The sequence below is a fragment of the Apis florea genome, unplaced genomic scaffold (assembly GCF_048593485.1).
Source record: "Apis florea isolate Af1SG1 unplaced genomic scaffold, ASM4859348v1 contig_1789_pilon, whole genome shotgun sequence".
Lineage (NCBI taxonomy): Eukaryota > Metazoa > Arthropoda > Insecta > Hymenoptera > Apidae > Apis > Apis florea.
This window is the reverse complement of record NW_028256481.1, coordinates 1,581,974-1,598,381: the sequence shown is the minus strand read 5'-3', so window position 1 is coordinate 1,598,381 and position 16,408 is coordinate 1,581,974. Positions and strand designations below refer to the sequence as shown.

At 25.5% G+C, this 16,408-nt stretch overlaps 1 protein-coding gene and 1 long non-coding RNA gene across 13 annotated transcripts in view; one reads left to right on the top strand and one right to left on the bottom strand.

The window, feature by feature from the left end:
* mub (poly(rC)-binding protein mub) overlaps positions 1 to 16,408 on the bottom strand; it is a 373,736-nt gene that overhangs the window by 10,200 nt on the left and 347,128 nt on the right. For all 12 annotated transcript variants that reach the window (XM_086910401.1, XM_086910357.1, XM_086910393.1 and 9 more), the window contains 2 exons: positions 5,264 to 5,360; positions 3,780 to 4,059 (listed from right to left, as the gene is read on the bottom strand). In XM_086910401.1, the coding sequence (XP_086766527.1) occupies positions 3,780 to 4,059; positions 5,264 to 5,360 (377 nt within the window). The remainder of the gene's footprint in view (positions 1 to 3,779; positions 4,060 to 5,263; positions 5,361 to 16,408) is intronic.
* Positions 156 to 2,489, top strand: LOC147658673 (uncharacterized). The gene is made up of 2 exons (XR_015292642.1): positions 156 to 386; positions 1,909 to 2,489. It is a non-coding gene; the product is annotated as an uncharacterized LOC147658673 (long non-coding RNA).

The following is a 16,408-nucleotide window of genomic DNA, read 5'->3' as shown; positions in this document are numbered from 1 at the left end:
TCGTATTACAGATACATTGTTAATGGATGGAACGTAGCATGGCTCTGCGAGTCACTGAAAAGCGGAAATCAAACTAAATGGGGCTCAGCACTTGCACTCTGCGACGATATTATCGGGAACGACATTACCGATAGTTCACCATTCATGACGTTAATGCAGCAAATCGCTTCGCGATAATTGGCTCGTACGTCACTTTCAGGTTACGTCAGAGTAAAAGGAATTGAACGCGGCAGAGTGCAGATCTTGGCCACGGGATTGTGCTTAGAGGGATGATAACACGATACTTAATAATCATGACGACCAAGTGGTGTTGAGGCTAAGGTATACAAGAAGTAATAATCGGGAATATATGATGAGATATATTTTCGGTTGCTATTTTAAATGCAGTAAGTATAAAAATATATATGAGTGACAATCTGGAATAAAATATAATATGGATTATAATTCGTAAAAAGGGGGAAGAAATAGAGTGTGAAGAATAGGTTTTACGATCCGCGCGTTAACGACGGTTAAATATATAATATATTGGACACTTGTGGTACTCGTGCTATTTCGAGGAGCAGCAAATAAGGGGATAGTTGCTCGTTTCCAGAGGGGACTCTCGTTTCAATACACGCGCTATCGGAATGATGTTTCACTTGTCTCGAATCTCCTCGACAACTACGTCAGTACCCGTATCTTTTTTTTTTTTTTTATTTCTTGAAATTCGAGACATTGCCACAAAAAAAATATAAAGAGATTTATTAGTCCCATAATACGATGTTACGTTGAATATTTATAAATATAATTTTAGGAGGTGTCTGCATCCGTAAATTCTTTTTTTAATAAAACGTAATGATCAGTGAAGAAACGTAAAAAAATTAAGACATAAAAGATGCGATTGCATGATACTTTTGGCGAAAGCAATATTGTATGAAATATTGAATTATGTATTTTGGCTTAATTTAATTAGGATTTCATTTTAGATTGAATTTTTCATTTCTAATTCTCCTATTTTACTTGAATTTTTATATACTTCTTGAATATTGAATTTTATTGAAATATAATATATCCATTTAAAAATTCATAGCTATGACACAATTGAAAGAATTTTTTACACAATAGGAGAATTAAATTGTGAGTAATATGCATTTTGATGATCATATGGTACCTTTAAGGTTAGATCTTATTTGTAACAATTGTAATAATGTTTTTGTATAGTGATTAATGTGCAAAATAATTTATGAAAAATATATAATTACAGAAATAGTTTATAAAAATAAATTGGCTATAAGTTTTTTTGTGAATATGTTATTATTAGATGCGACAGGATTGAATTAAAAGTTCAAGGAGAGAAAATCAAATTTAAAAAATATTTTTAAATTTAATAATTTAATAATATTTCATTGAAGTTTTAAACTTTCCAATTTAATCAATTATTTTCAAATTTTCTAATATTTATTAAGAATATCCAAATGATCAAATACGGCTCTATTTATATAAAAAAAATTAGAATCAAATAAATTTATTCATAAAAAAAAAAAAAAAAAAAAAAAAAAAAAAAGAAAAAATAAGCCTTCGCCAAAAGCTTTTTTTTATCGACTGAAAAGAAACTCTGGATTATCGAGAACCGAACAATCAATAGGATCAAATAAGAAGAAAAATTTTTTAAAAAATTAAAAAAAAAAAAAAGGAACTGTAGTGATGCATAGTTTCTCTTTTTTTCACAGGACTCTTCGGGAAAAAATTGTCTATTAAAACAGAAACAATATATTACTGGAATACGTTCGACTACGTGTCATATTTGATTTGTTATCGTGATTGTTTATAAATATACTCTTCTTAAAAGAAAAAGAAAAAAAAAAAAAAAGAAAAAGAAAAAAAAAAGAAAATCCTTAATCTTTTTTTTTTTTTTTTTTTGCTTGAAAGGACAGCCAGCGACAAATGGGAAACAAATGTTGAGCGGAGTTGTGTCTGCAGGATACTCAGGGTACTGGACCTGGAAAGCAGGACCTGGAAACAAAGGATTAAGATATCCTCTTCCATCGTGGTAGACGAAGATGTCCTCCGGCGACTCCACGTTGACGTCGATCCCTTTGGTACGCTGAGGTTTTCTTCACTGGCTGTGTCTAACCTTACTTCACTACGAGAATATCTCACCTGTATCGCTAGAGAGACCGAGGTGGCGGTACACACGTTGCACTGACGATGAACACATCGAGGATGCTCTTCTTTTTTTTTTTTTTTTTCTTTTTTTTTTTTTACATAGGTGCAACTCGATCTCTCGTAGAGAAAAACATTCATTGCCGCACCACCACCTCTTTCATAATACTTTTCTGGCGTCGACGTACCGGAACAACGATCATTAGATCATTATCCTTATTCATCACGTCTTAAATTGTACAATTCATTCTGCTAATAATGTAAACAGAGATGATATATAAAACAGAGATTAAAATGTGATAAAAAGTAATGTGATAAATGGAAAAAAAAAAAAAAGATTTCAAAAATGTTTCATCAATTTATTAAAATTAATGGTCGGTTCGTTAAAACCAGCGCGTCGCCGCCAGAGGCAACAGAGTAACAGAGTAACAAACATGATGGGAGGTGTCGCGATGACGGCAATTCGACTATTCCCCTTAGTCTCACTTGATCACCTTCAAGACACCAAGGCTAAGAAAGGTCAATTACAGGAGGAACGAGTGTAACACAAAAAACGAGTTGTGAGTCAAAAGGGGTATTTGTTTTTTGGTGGTGAGGTGTTCGAAAAGGATCTCTTTTCTTCTTCAATGTCGGGGCCCAGAGGGTTGTTTGCGTTCAAAAATTCTACACCGGCGACATAATACACAATAAGTCGAGGTTTGATCTGACGAATATTAAACGTCAGATCCAGAGAAGGAAAGAAACTAGAAAGTTAAAAGGGTTTTTTTTGGGGGGGTGGGGGCGTTGGTGGTGATATGTCGCGATATATTCGCAAAACGTAGCCGGGACGAGTTTGACATGTACCGACAGGAATAATGGAAGAATTCTCAGAACAATTTTTTCTTCCTTAAACGGAGAGAAAAAAACGAATCAGATATAAGAAACGTTGGATGATCGATGAAAGATTGGTCTATACATGTTCAGATATAAATATAGTATGTATATATATATGTGGTGATATCTATTCAAGTGAAAAACTTATGGCTTTTATTATCAGTTTATGTTCAAATCAAGCATTTATTCATGTATTTTTCAATGAATTTATTTAGCATATTATCGTTAGAAAAATATTATTTTATATTTAGCAAATGAAAAAAATTGTACAGAATATATGATCTTTACTCTGATCTTAATTTTCAGGACAACATGTCCTATGTTGGAATTTTCTCACTAACAATAAGATTTATTAAAAATTTATACAGTAGCTATTTCTCATTTTATTTTTATATTAAATCTTTTTAATCATATAAAAGTACTACTAAATGATAATAAATATAATACATTTAGACTGAATTTATTAATATATAAATACTGTTTGCAGATATTGTATTACAAATAAAATATTCAATTAATAAATGTTCAATAACTGAACATGATGTAATATATTATATATAAATATTCATATGTATTCAATATTAAGAAATACTTTTGAAAGAACAATATAAACCAATCTTAAATTCAATCCAAATTATAACAATAAGAATTCCATTTAATGAATTCATTAAAACGATCCAACGTTCCCCGTGAATCACTGTTTTCCTTTCAACATGGTGGGCAAATCGAAGTGACATCTAGAATTCTAGAGTCATGGTACTCACCTCATACTGATGAGATACTGTGCCAATGACACAGCGTCCGGATTTCCAGTAATGGTGATTGTACGGTCCGTGGCGCCACCCTCCCTCTCCTCACAGTTGCTAATTCTGATCATGGCACCGGAGATTTGACGAATCTCAGCGATCTTGGTGCCACCTTTGCCGATGATACAACCGATCAGCTCGTTTGGCACGGTCATCTCGTGCGTCTGATTGTTCGCTGCTGGTTGTTGCCTATTCGTATTGCTGGTACGTAGTTGACTACCAGCAAGCGCTGCTAATGCTGTAAAAATATGATAAATATTTTATATATTTGAACAATATGAAAATTATCGTGTTTTTCTATCTCTCTTTAGAATAACTTTGAATAATATTTTCATTTTTGTTTAAATTGATTTTTATATTAAATTTTGTAGATTTGTGATAATAAAAAGAAATGTTTAGGAAGTTGTATAGGAATATTTTAGTATAACTTAAATTTTTAACTTTCATGAAACAATATCTTATAATATTTCTTTGTAAAGAATAAATCTTTTGATTTACTCCAATATATGTGTAAAAATTAAATTATAATTGTATTTTCTTTATTAATAAAGAAACATATTTTAACAAAGATTAACATAGTAGGAAAAGAAAGTAGAATGATGGTGAAACTAAAAATGAAAATATTTTTAAATATTGAAACAGATAAGAATAACAAAATTAGAATAGAAAAGAGATTGAATTATGCATTTCTTACTTTAAAACATATCATATATAAAATGAAATTTTAGATAAGTCTAAATGTAACTAATTATAGAATTATTTTCATTTATTCATTCTTGTTCACTTTCATTGATAAAAATTCATTTATTTTAATTGTTTCTTTTACCTATATTTATGAGAAAAAGTATTCAATTTTTGCTATTCTTATAAAAAATTAACTCAAATTTAAATTTATTATGAATTATTAATTAACTAAAAAAGTTATATCCTTATTTGTATAATATTCTATAGATTATATAATTCTATAGATTGTATAATACTATTCTATAGATAGTGTTAAGAAATTGGATGTATGTTGGATCATATATTTAATGTATTTTACACAAACATTTATGTTTAATTTTGTTCAATTACAGTGAATTCATAAAAAAATTCTCATAAGATTCCTGGATGAAAGTTTATTGTTCAATTTCTATTTTTTTTTTTTAAGTTCTTTTTTTCTCTGAATTTAAAACAATATTTAAAACAGTTAAACTTGAATTGGTAACAGTTTTAAATCGGAACAATTATTTCCAGATGCAAAAATAGAAAATTTTTGAAGAATTTCTAATTTTCTAAAATCACGATTTTTATAAAATCAATATTTATAATTTTTTTCTTGTTAAGAAAAGTAGGAGTACATTATTTTTCTTTTAACCGAAACAAGAAAATCTTCTAGATTACTTAATAACTCAACGTCACATGAGCAACATTTTAATATTACCCTATAATATTTCACATACCTGCAGGGTTTAATCCGCCAGTGTTGGCAGGAGTGGCAAGGCCTCCGAGGCCAAGAGCAGCGAGTCCAGCCAATGGATTGCTACCAAGTTTGCCCATCTGTAACAACGACGAACAAAATCCAACGCTCAACAAAAACACGTGTTGCCGGTTGAGGTTAATCAGTTAAAGAAGTGCTTTTGATCAAAGGGGTATATACGAAGACACCGATATAAAATAATATCTAAAAAAGGAAGGTATCAATCTGCCTGCTTTCCTCGCGCGTCTCACATTCGAGGATCGTCGATTAAACAAGAAAAAAAAAAAAGAAATAATAATAAAAATATGAGTCTGTATAATCACTAAAAAAGAAGAAAAAACAATGATAGAAATAAAATAAAATAAGTATATACGACAAGGTATATCATTCTTTGGATAAAATTGTAAAAGAAAGAAAGAAAGACAGACAGAGAAAGAGAGAGAGAGAGAGAGAGAAATAAAGAATTCTCTATATTGATCCATTGTCAATGATCCATCGATCGTCTTCGATTTTACAGTCAATTTTTAAAAGTCTGTTTCCATGGTCTCTTCGATCTTCGACCAATAGGATGTCCCGACTTCCTGAGACTTGATCCAAAAAAAAAAAAAAAAAAAAAAAAAAAAATTCCTTGTCTTTTGCGTCACGTTTTTTTTTTTTTTACAATTTCTTGATACTTTTTCTATTCTTTTTTTTTTCTTTTCATCGTCGTTATGCTCATTCAAGTCCACGCATAGTGATATACTCTCACACGACAACCACACGCAAAGAAAAACTAAAAATACGATAAAATTATTCGAAGAAACGAAATGCACGATGATACGTATGTACGATGACAAAACGAAACTAAACGAATTAACGTTGAAATTTAAAACACATGATCTCGTTTGAATTTCCCGCCAATTGGGTGTGTAGTTTGAAAAATTGTCCAGCGTAATTATTCGTGGCTCTTATTGGACGAATTTAACAAAAATAAAATATATTTTGAATCAATGAATGAATTGAATTTTGTTTTATTGTTTTTTTTTTTTTTTTTTTTTTTAAGAAATTGATTTAAAAAGAGAGACAGAGAAGAAGAAAAGAATTTTTAATAATTAAATAAATCGAATGTTAATAATAATCGATCTAATGAAAGATGATTTCTCGAAATAAAGAAGAAATTAAATGAACCCTCTGTAACTGGAGACAGATTATGATTCATTAGAGAAAGAATAATAATTGATAATTCAATAAGTAGATTTGATTTATTTATTAAATAAAATTTAATTTTCGAATAAATCTATAGTTTCTGCGATATAATTATCTTAAAAATATTTTTATTATATATTTCAACTATAGAAATAGATTGTGATTAAAGATTAGAGAAAAATAATTAAATAAATTATTTATTTCAAACTTTTTAAACGATTAAAATATATTTTAATATAATCAGTATATATATTGAAAAATAAATAAATGCTTTAGATAGGTAGGAATTTTTATATATATGGGAAAAAAGAAAAAAAAAATAATTTTACTACTCGATAAATATACTTCTACTAAAATAATATAACTTTATATCTCTATGAATGCTACTAATTAATGAAATTTAAATTCATTTCACTTTCTAAATATCTTTTTATAAATGATTATTTATAACATAATTGAATAAATATAATAAGAAATTAAAATAAAATAATTAAAAAATACAAATACATATATATATTAGTTTCATTAAGATATATACTTTCTGAAAAAAAAAATATATATAATTTGAGAGATGATTATTATACAAATTTTCGTGATATAAAAAAGTTTATAAATATACCATGCAATTTCTCAATCAAATATTGTTACAGAGGGTTTCAAGAAATACAAATAACTGAAATAAAAAGAATATACAACTACTGTTCACTAATGATAGAAGAATACATCGATATTTTTCGAAGATTCTTCTCTATTACACAAGGTGATTCAATAATACATGTCGATATTTCAGAGAATATGAAATAAGTAAAAAATAAATACTAACATACACATGAAAAATAATAAAACTTTAAATTTTAAATTTCAAATTTTGCATTCTTTCTCGTAGAATACACATTTTATTTATTTACACAATAGATTTTAAATATTCCAGAAAGATCTAATGCATTAAAATCAAGGACATCAAGATGGTCAACTTCATTATATTCACACTATTGGATTTACCAAAACAATACAACAACATTAATGCATTTAATTATTAAACTGTTAGATATTTCTTTATTTATTCAAAATTTGAATATACAAAAATATACACGATGCAAGTTCCGTTTCATTGATTATATTCATACAAATTTGATTTTGCATAAAAATGAACTGTCCATTAATCAAAACTCGAAAAAACTAGAAAATTAAAATAGTAAGACATATATTGTTCATGTGACATTTTTATTTACTCTAGCGTATATACTCTATATATTCATTTATATTATTCATGTATATTTTCTCTGAAGTATCGACATCTATTTCACTCTATCAATACTAGCAAATTATGAATAAGTTACATATAGTACAGTACGATATTCTGGAATTTGCTTTGCGCTATTAGGGACCGGAAGCCGAGGAATCCAGGACATTTTGCGACCCAGTCGAAGAATACGTCTACAATGTACAACATTACATGTCGAATCGAATTCGATTCTTGCCGTAAAAATTCTCTGAAATTAATCGAGACTAGTCGACTATTTGAAAACGAAAATTATTATTGTTAGGGACGAACGACCTCGAGGGAAATGGATCATAGAAAGATAGAAAGAGAATGATTGAATGAGGAGAAAAGAAAACGTTACGATGTTGCATGCATCTACGTATCTTTGGAGATAATTTTCTTTTCTTTACAATGATTCACTTTTTGTATGTTATGTATAATAAATAATATTTGTTATTGATATTCGACTGATTTCAAACAAATTAAATGGGTGGAATCAATGAAAATGGTTCGTGTTTTGAATATGTTTTAAATACAGAACGGTTAATTTGAAATGAATTAAATGTGAACGAAGTGTTTCCTTGATTTTGAAGGAAATTATGAATGTACAAATAATTGATGAAATTTTGTTAAATTTTTTATATATTTTTATATTATCCTTGTAGTTAACTTCGTTCGTTTCTTTAAGAATAGAATTTTAATAATTTATATTGATAATTTGTTCAAAATGGTGTAAGAAATTAATATTGAAATTGATTCATTTATTATTATAGATTTATAGAAATCTCAAAAGATGTGTACATGTCCTTATGTTACTTTGTTTCAATTAATAATTTTCATCACTTTTGAAAACAGATCAAGATGAATTTATTTCGTTTTAAATAGAAATTACATTCGATATTGAAGTTTCAAAGTTGGAATCAGTCGACTTATTTTTCTATTTATACTGTTCGTATATTAATTACTAAGAACACTTGGCCGGGCAGAATTATTAGCACGATCGATGAGTTTGCTCAAGTTGCTTCGAAACTTTAACAGTTTATAACTTCTCGAAAAAAACTTAACGAATTTTCATAAAGTTTTTGGTATACTGCGAATAAGTAGTTTAGCCATTTGGGCAAACTTGTAACTTCGTTCGAAAAATATCTTGAAAAATTTAGACATAGTAATTGATTTTAATGAGTGATTGATTGATTAAACAAATTTTATTAAATAAGAAATTAAAGTTAGATTTTTATTAAAACAATTATTAATGAATAATTAATATATTTGTTCATAATTTATATTTTTTCAAAATTTTTAATAAATAAAAAGATTTATTAAGAATTCATTAATTTTGAATTTACTTTCGACTGGATAAACTAATAAACTAAATTAAACTATATTTAATAGTATAAATTTTTAAAAAAGAATTTTCTAAAAAACTTTATGATAATATTTTTATGATAAAAATGTAGATCATTGAATTATAAGAATTTAAAAAAAATATAAATTCTTAATAAATGTTTTAATCAATTTTTAACCCTTTATAATTTAATTTGTGTTTAGAGAGAAAATAATAGTCTTGAAATAATTTTTGTTGAATAAATATTTTGAAATGAGAATTAGAAATTATTATAAAAAACATATCTTTAATAAGTTATATAATTTTTAAGAAAATATGAAAATAGAAGATTACTTTAAATTTTAATGAAAAAATCAAATAAGATTTAACAAATGAAAACGTATATATATATATATATGAATATAATAAAAATCGAAAATCATATAATATTATAAGAAGTTAAGAATTTTGTAAAAATATAAATAAATTTTCACGAGTATGTATGATATTAATATGTGTACTTAAGAATATATATTAATAATATTAATTATAGAATTATATAAAATAATTCGTATTATAGAATTTATTAGATCTTATAAAATAAAATTTTTTGAAAATTAGATGAAAAATTTTTTTTATAATTCTTCACTTGAATTTCTATAATTCTTCTATTATTTCTATTCTTCAAATGCTATTTCTATTTAATTTTATTTAAATTTAATTTAAATTACTATAAATCATTGTAATTTATAATGTGCAATTATTTTTCTAATTGATTCAATAAAATAATATGTCTCTGAAAAGAAAGAATAATTTATTTTTCTGTTTCTACTTTACCGTACGAGGATAAAAAAAGTCCCGCTCATTACGCACGCGGTTTAATTTCGAAATCGTTCGGATTCCAATTCGCCAGCGAACTCATCGACCGTTCCGCAAACCGACAAAACAGTAAAACTACTACACAAACATTATCTCTCGTCGGAATGTAGCGAATCAATGTAAAACCCGGTAATTACAACGGAATTTCTCCATGTCCGAGTTCGACGGATAAAACAGAAAAATTGCAATATCTAATTTCTACTAGATTCTAAAATTTGTATACGTAAATGCATACTCATAATAAAATGTACACGTGTAATACAGAATGTTAATATATTCGTGGAATATTTTTAAACATCTCTAAAGAGATTCAGAGATCAAAATAAATGCAAAACTTGGTATACGAAACTATCGATTGAGACTTATTTATTAAATTATAAGCAATTTAACGCATTTGACGAAGCAAGACGTAGATAGAATGAGACGACTCGTCGCGACGATATGATGATAGACTAATCTCGCTCTTTTTTCTTCCCTTCATTTATTGCAAACTTAAATTGTTTACAATTTAATCTTTTGTCCTATATAATATCGAATCAAACAATAACTCGATTATATATTCGATATAATATCGCGAATTTTGTGTCAAATATTAAAAAGACAAATTATAATTTATTAATTTTTATTTTTTTAATGCATATTTTTTTTATTTTGAAATTTTTTGTTGTCATCTTATTTAATAAAAAAAAGTATTTAAATAATTTAAAGTTTCTTGTCTTTAGGAATAAAATTATTACAAAATTATATTTATAGACGAGTTATATTTTTTTATTATACTTATTTGTTATATTTATTTGTAAATTATATTATTATATAAAATTTATGAAAAAATATCCAAGAAAAGTTCACATTTGACTATTATAAAAGATCTTGTATAAAATCGACCAAAAGAGATTAAATATATCATCAAATGCTTTTTTTTGTCCCATCATACCAATTTTTTTCGATTTCAGTATGACACGCTATGATGAATTAATTTTTAAGGTAAAAAGTTAATAAATAATATTTAATCATTTTTGCATACCAATTTTTGTTTGTTCTGATCTTTGAAATCGATTTTCTAAAAATTCATGAATATATTAATTCTGTATGTTACGATGACTGAAATTAAAACTGATTGAAAAAAAAAAAAAAAAAAAAAAAGAAAAGAAAAGGAATAGAAAAATTGTAATAAATAAAATATTAAGGTGGAACGAAACATAGAAGCAAAATTCTTTTTCGCGGTTCATAATTTTCAATAAACAAATAAGAATTATTTTCCATATAATAATATTTGTAGAACTAAAATCTAATAAAATTTTGCAAAGTGTCATAAAATCTATAAATGATTATTTTCATTGATTTTAATCCATTTTTTTTTAATAATTAACAATAATTTAGTTCTTGTTAAAAATAAATTTTAAAAAATTTTAAATGAAAATATATGAATTAGATTTAGAATAAGACAAAAATTTGAAATAAAAAAGATTTAGAATTAAAAAAAATAAATAAAAAAAAACAAAAGAAAAAAATTTCAAAATTCTCGCGACACTTCAAAAATTAACTTTACAAAAAATTTTGCATATTAAATCTAAAAGGTGAAACGATTTTTTATAAAAAATAATCTTACAATTTTAATATTTTCGTTCTACCTTAATACGTATACAAAGTATTCACTCATGATTTTTCAGCTTGTATGCAATGATGTAATGAAAAAACAATTTCCAAATATTGTAAACTTACTTGATGAATAAGAATGGAAAATTTCTATTATTTTGCTCGTATTAACTTTTTATACAATATTATAGAAATAAATTATATGATTCATTTATATATATTTAAATTTACAATAATTATCATATTTAAATTTACGATAATTTGTACTTACTGTAAATAAAATAAAATAAAATAAAAATGTTCCTGAAATTTTTATTATTCTTATATTGCATATTATCTATAAGTAAATTTTTATTATCTATTAAAATTTTTTTTCGAATTGTGATATACGGCTGAAAAATTGACACAAATAATAATGTGAACACCCTGTATATATTTATATGTTTCAACTAATTTTTATGTCATATGAAATATTATTTCAAATATTTGAAATTTTATAAAAATATTGCACGTATTGGTTGTTTGTAAATAGTAGAATAAATTTATTTTTTTAATGACAAATTTATTCTAATTTGTAATAATGAAAAGATTTAATATGATTCATTTGTACAATCTTAGTGATTTTTAGATAAGAATTTACTACTGTATATAATTGATTTTCTTTTTAAAATGATCATAGAAAATAAAAATATTTTAAAATTTTTACTTTTTTGATATATAGCAAATTACACAATTACATAATTTCATATAAAATATTTTTATGAAATTTTATACATAACAAAAATATTTCAAATGACAAAATTAAATGAGACATTTTGTACTACATAAAACAAAAAAAAAAAAAAAAAAAAAAAAGAAAAAAAAAGGAGAAAAAAAAAAGAAAAGAAATAAAAAGTGCATTCTCTCTTGCTCCTTGTCGTAATCAGGACGAGATGTCTGGGGTTAAATTATCTAGAATTTTCTTCGTATATTATATGACTGTATCCTAAAACATGAAAACCGCAAGTATGATTGGTCTTCTATCTGCAACATCATCTAAACTAGCCTACGGAGCATATGTTAAAAAAAAAAAAAAAAATAAAAAAAAGAAAGAAGAAAAAATAATAAATATATAAATATATTATATATAAATAATATGTTTTAAATGGAATGTTGCGAACATCGTTTTTTCTTATTTCTATCGTTCTACGAGAAGAATCATCGACGAGTCTTAACATCGAATGACTCTTACCTCTTTTAAAAATATATGTGATAAAAAATACATATGAATAGTGTTCGCAATCAATTGCATCGTATATAAACGAAACAGAGAGAAAGAGAGAGAGATAGGCAGAGATAAAAATTAAAAAAAAAAAAAAAATTATTAAAAAGAATAATAATAAAAAAAAATTAGGCATGATGTATCGTCACAACATTTGAGAAACTTCTACCCTGCTTAAGATGGTGGAAACGTGATGTCAGGGCAGCCCACCCTCGCGCGAATTTTCTTGATTCGTATCTAAAGAGTGCTTGGAAGCCATGCTGTTCTAAAATAGGACGGCGAGTGGACAATGGACAACTAAGGACTGAGGCGAATAGAAACGAAAAAATGAAAAGAGAGAGAGAAAGATTAAGACTTAGATAAATAGATAGATAGATAGATAGAATAAAAAGAAACAAAATAAAAAGAAAGGAAGAAAATTGAAAGAAAAACATTGTAATCACAGAATAAACATTGTAAAGTTTTGATCTTGTTTCATATCGTTGTATCGATTTTTCTTCATTTATTTTATTCGAAAATCGAAACAATGTTGAAGGAAACAAGGTTTTTATAGTCTGACCTCGAACAAGAAGGGATTCAAAGACAAAGATAAAGACGTATGAGTATGTAAAGATGTAGGAAGAGGGATCAGAAAAGGAAAAAGGAAATCTTTTGCGAAGCTGTGAAAATAAGCGAAAGCAAGTGAGTACGTAGCATATACGTACTATAGAGGTCGGTTTTGTTATTACCATACCTTTCGCTGGTTGGAACGGATCAAATTACATAACTTGGCATCGATTTATATTTTTATAGAAGCGTTTACAACGTGTTCTTTATGGTTAAAATATACATAGTTAAAATAGTATAAGTTGGATCAAAAATTGAAATTCAAGCCGAACATTTATGTAATATATAATAAACATTGGATAATTGTTGAAATAATCTATGACGTAAATGTATTAAAATTATTTAATAGTCATCTCCATTATTGGAAAAGAATTTCCTTTGGTATATCATAAACTTATCGATATATTTATTTTGATGCTTGTTTTTTTTTTTTTTTTATTTTTCTGCCTCTTTTTCTGTGTTGACAAAATACAAAGAATTAAATTTCAGTACTATTCCATATAATGTGCATGAATTTGAATTTTTGGGAATTCATCCAATATTTGGACGATCCTTTTTCACGATCTATCGTCATTGTATGATAGATATTGATTGCATATACATATAAGATTAAATATTCAGATTATTATCTAAACAATGTTATTGATTTTGTATTTATATTGTGCGATAATATCCATTATACACTATAGTGTCGTAATTGTGTTGTTGTAAAAGAGGCTTTATTGTATTGGAAGTTTTAATTTTAATATGATTCGACCAAATTTTGAAATTTCCTTTATATTTACTAGATAAACATAGATAGTAGATAAAAAGAGTCAAAATAAATATATCGTCTATGCCAAAGGATATTTTTCTTACAATTAGTGGGCATGAATAATGGACATTTACGTAAGTAGATTTTTATAATTATCCAAATTTTACTATATATACACATATTAACTTTTGTTTTGGATATTGCTGAGAATAATGTAAAAAATAAATTGAACAGAAATTGATAAAGTTTACTAGACTCGCGATGAATTGAAATTAATACAGAGTGGCAATAAATTCCTAATCTTTAATTCTGCAATGGTTTTTAAAATTTTTTAATACAATCAGTGTCTTGTTTTATTACAAATTTTTGTTGTAACTTCTCATAAAAATAAATTTAGAATATAACTTTATAAAAAATTGTTAAAAATAAACACAAGTACATAAATATTATACTCTTTTCTACTGCTTAACACTATTTCTATCTCATTTCAATATAAATTTAAATTGTTTGTAACTTAATAAATAAACTTCAATTGACATTTTTGTATCAAGTTTTGTGTTTAGCTTGATTTTCTTCAATTCTCCAAAAGTTTTCCATGAATACATATATATATATATAGAATGTCCTATAACATAGTCGTACCTTTAGAATTTTGAAAGCAAAAACAAATACATAGTTAAAAATATAAAAAAATAGTTAGTGTACAAAATTTTTTTTATTTTTTATTAAATTAATTTATGTTAAATGAAATGAGACAGTTGTGTAACAAAAATGAGCATAACATTCATATGTTTGCATTCACTTTTAATAATTTTGCAAACGTTTTTCAAGAAATAAATATTTCGTATTTTGTTTCTTACACCTTTAAAAGTTTTGCAAGAATTTCTAAGCCGTGTTATTTTCAAATGTTTTTCACCCTTAATTCAAGAATTTTCACCTTTCTTTCATCAATTCTTAATTTTACACTACAATATAAATAACTATAATTTGAATAATATTTATTAATATAAATATTTGTATATAATTATATATAATTTTTCCTAAAATTTAAAATTATTATTTTTTAAATTAAATAATTTAATTAAAATTGTTTTGCATCATCCATGACCCAATGATATGATATGAATCGAAGATTAATAATTTTTCGACGAAAAAGACACATAATTGAATTGAAAACATAAAAACCGTAGCAGATTAATTTACAGCTTCGTCATAGTTGCGTGGACGTGAGATACAAGAGCAAGCACGGTGAAATTTGACCGTGGCGAAACACGATTAGGAGCGTGGAATGGAAAGCAAGTGCACATATAAAAGGTGGACCATGCAACTGGGACAAGTCATACCTCTTTTCTGGTTGCTGTTAAAAAAATGTTAAAAGGAAAAATATGAATGATTCAAAGAGGACTTTTCACGACTGTAATCTTTTCGCAAGTATAACGAGGTGCGTATACATCTTGCATAATTTTTTTTTTTTTAGTAGAATTGTATATTTTTTTGCATATGAAATGTATGATTTTCTTATTCCGTATAAAAAATTATTGGATATTTGTAAAATATTTTTATAAATATTTCATATTTATTAATAATTTTTTTTTTTATAATTCATACAATTATTCCGTGTAATAATTAATTAGAAATCAAATTTTTTGATAATGAACATTTTTATTAATGAAAGAATTTATTTAAAATATATTTTATAATTATTTTTTAATTATATTATATATAGAATAACGATTTGTAATTTTATATTATGTCGATTAAGAAAAATTGTGCAACTAAGTAATGTATACGCATCCTTAGATTTATGCAAAATATAATTCTGAAAAGGTCTCTTTCAACTATTCATCTTTTTCTTGCAATATTTTTCTTTAATTGCAACCAGAAAAAAATTTTGTCCTAGTTACATAGACCATTTTGTATATATGCTTCTGGTCATTTTAAATATTTTGCGCTCTAATAAGTTAATGATGATGATTAAGTTAACCCCTTAACGATAATATTTAAAATGCGAAAAAGAATGAATTTTTTTTCTTTTTGTAAAAAGTATGCACATTAATTCTTATTTTTTAAATTATTAAAACTCTTTACATTTTTTATAATTTTTTATTTGATTTTAAATCATTCCAAGCGATTGAAAAAATTTTAATTCTGTAATCACAAGTTTTTCCAATTAGATATTAAATTTTATAATGATTATATTTAGAAATATTATTTTTAAATTTCCAAAATAATTTCATCTGAAAAGATACTTTATAAGAA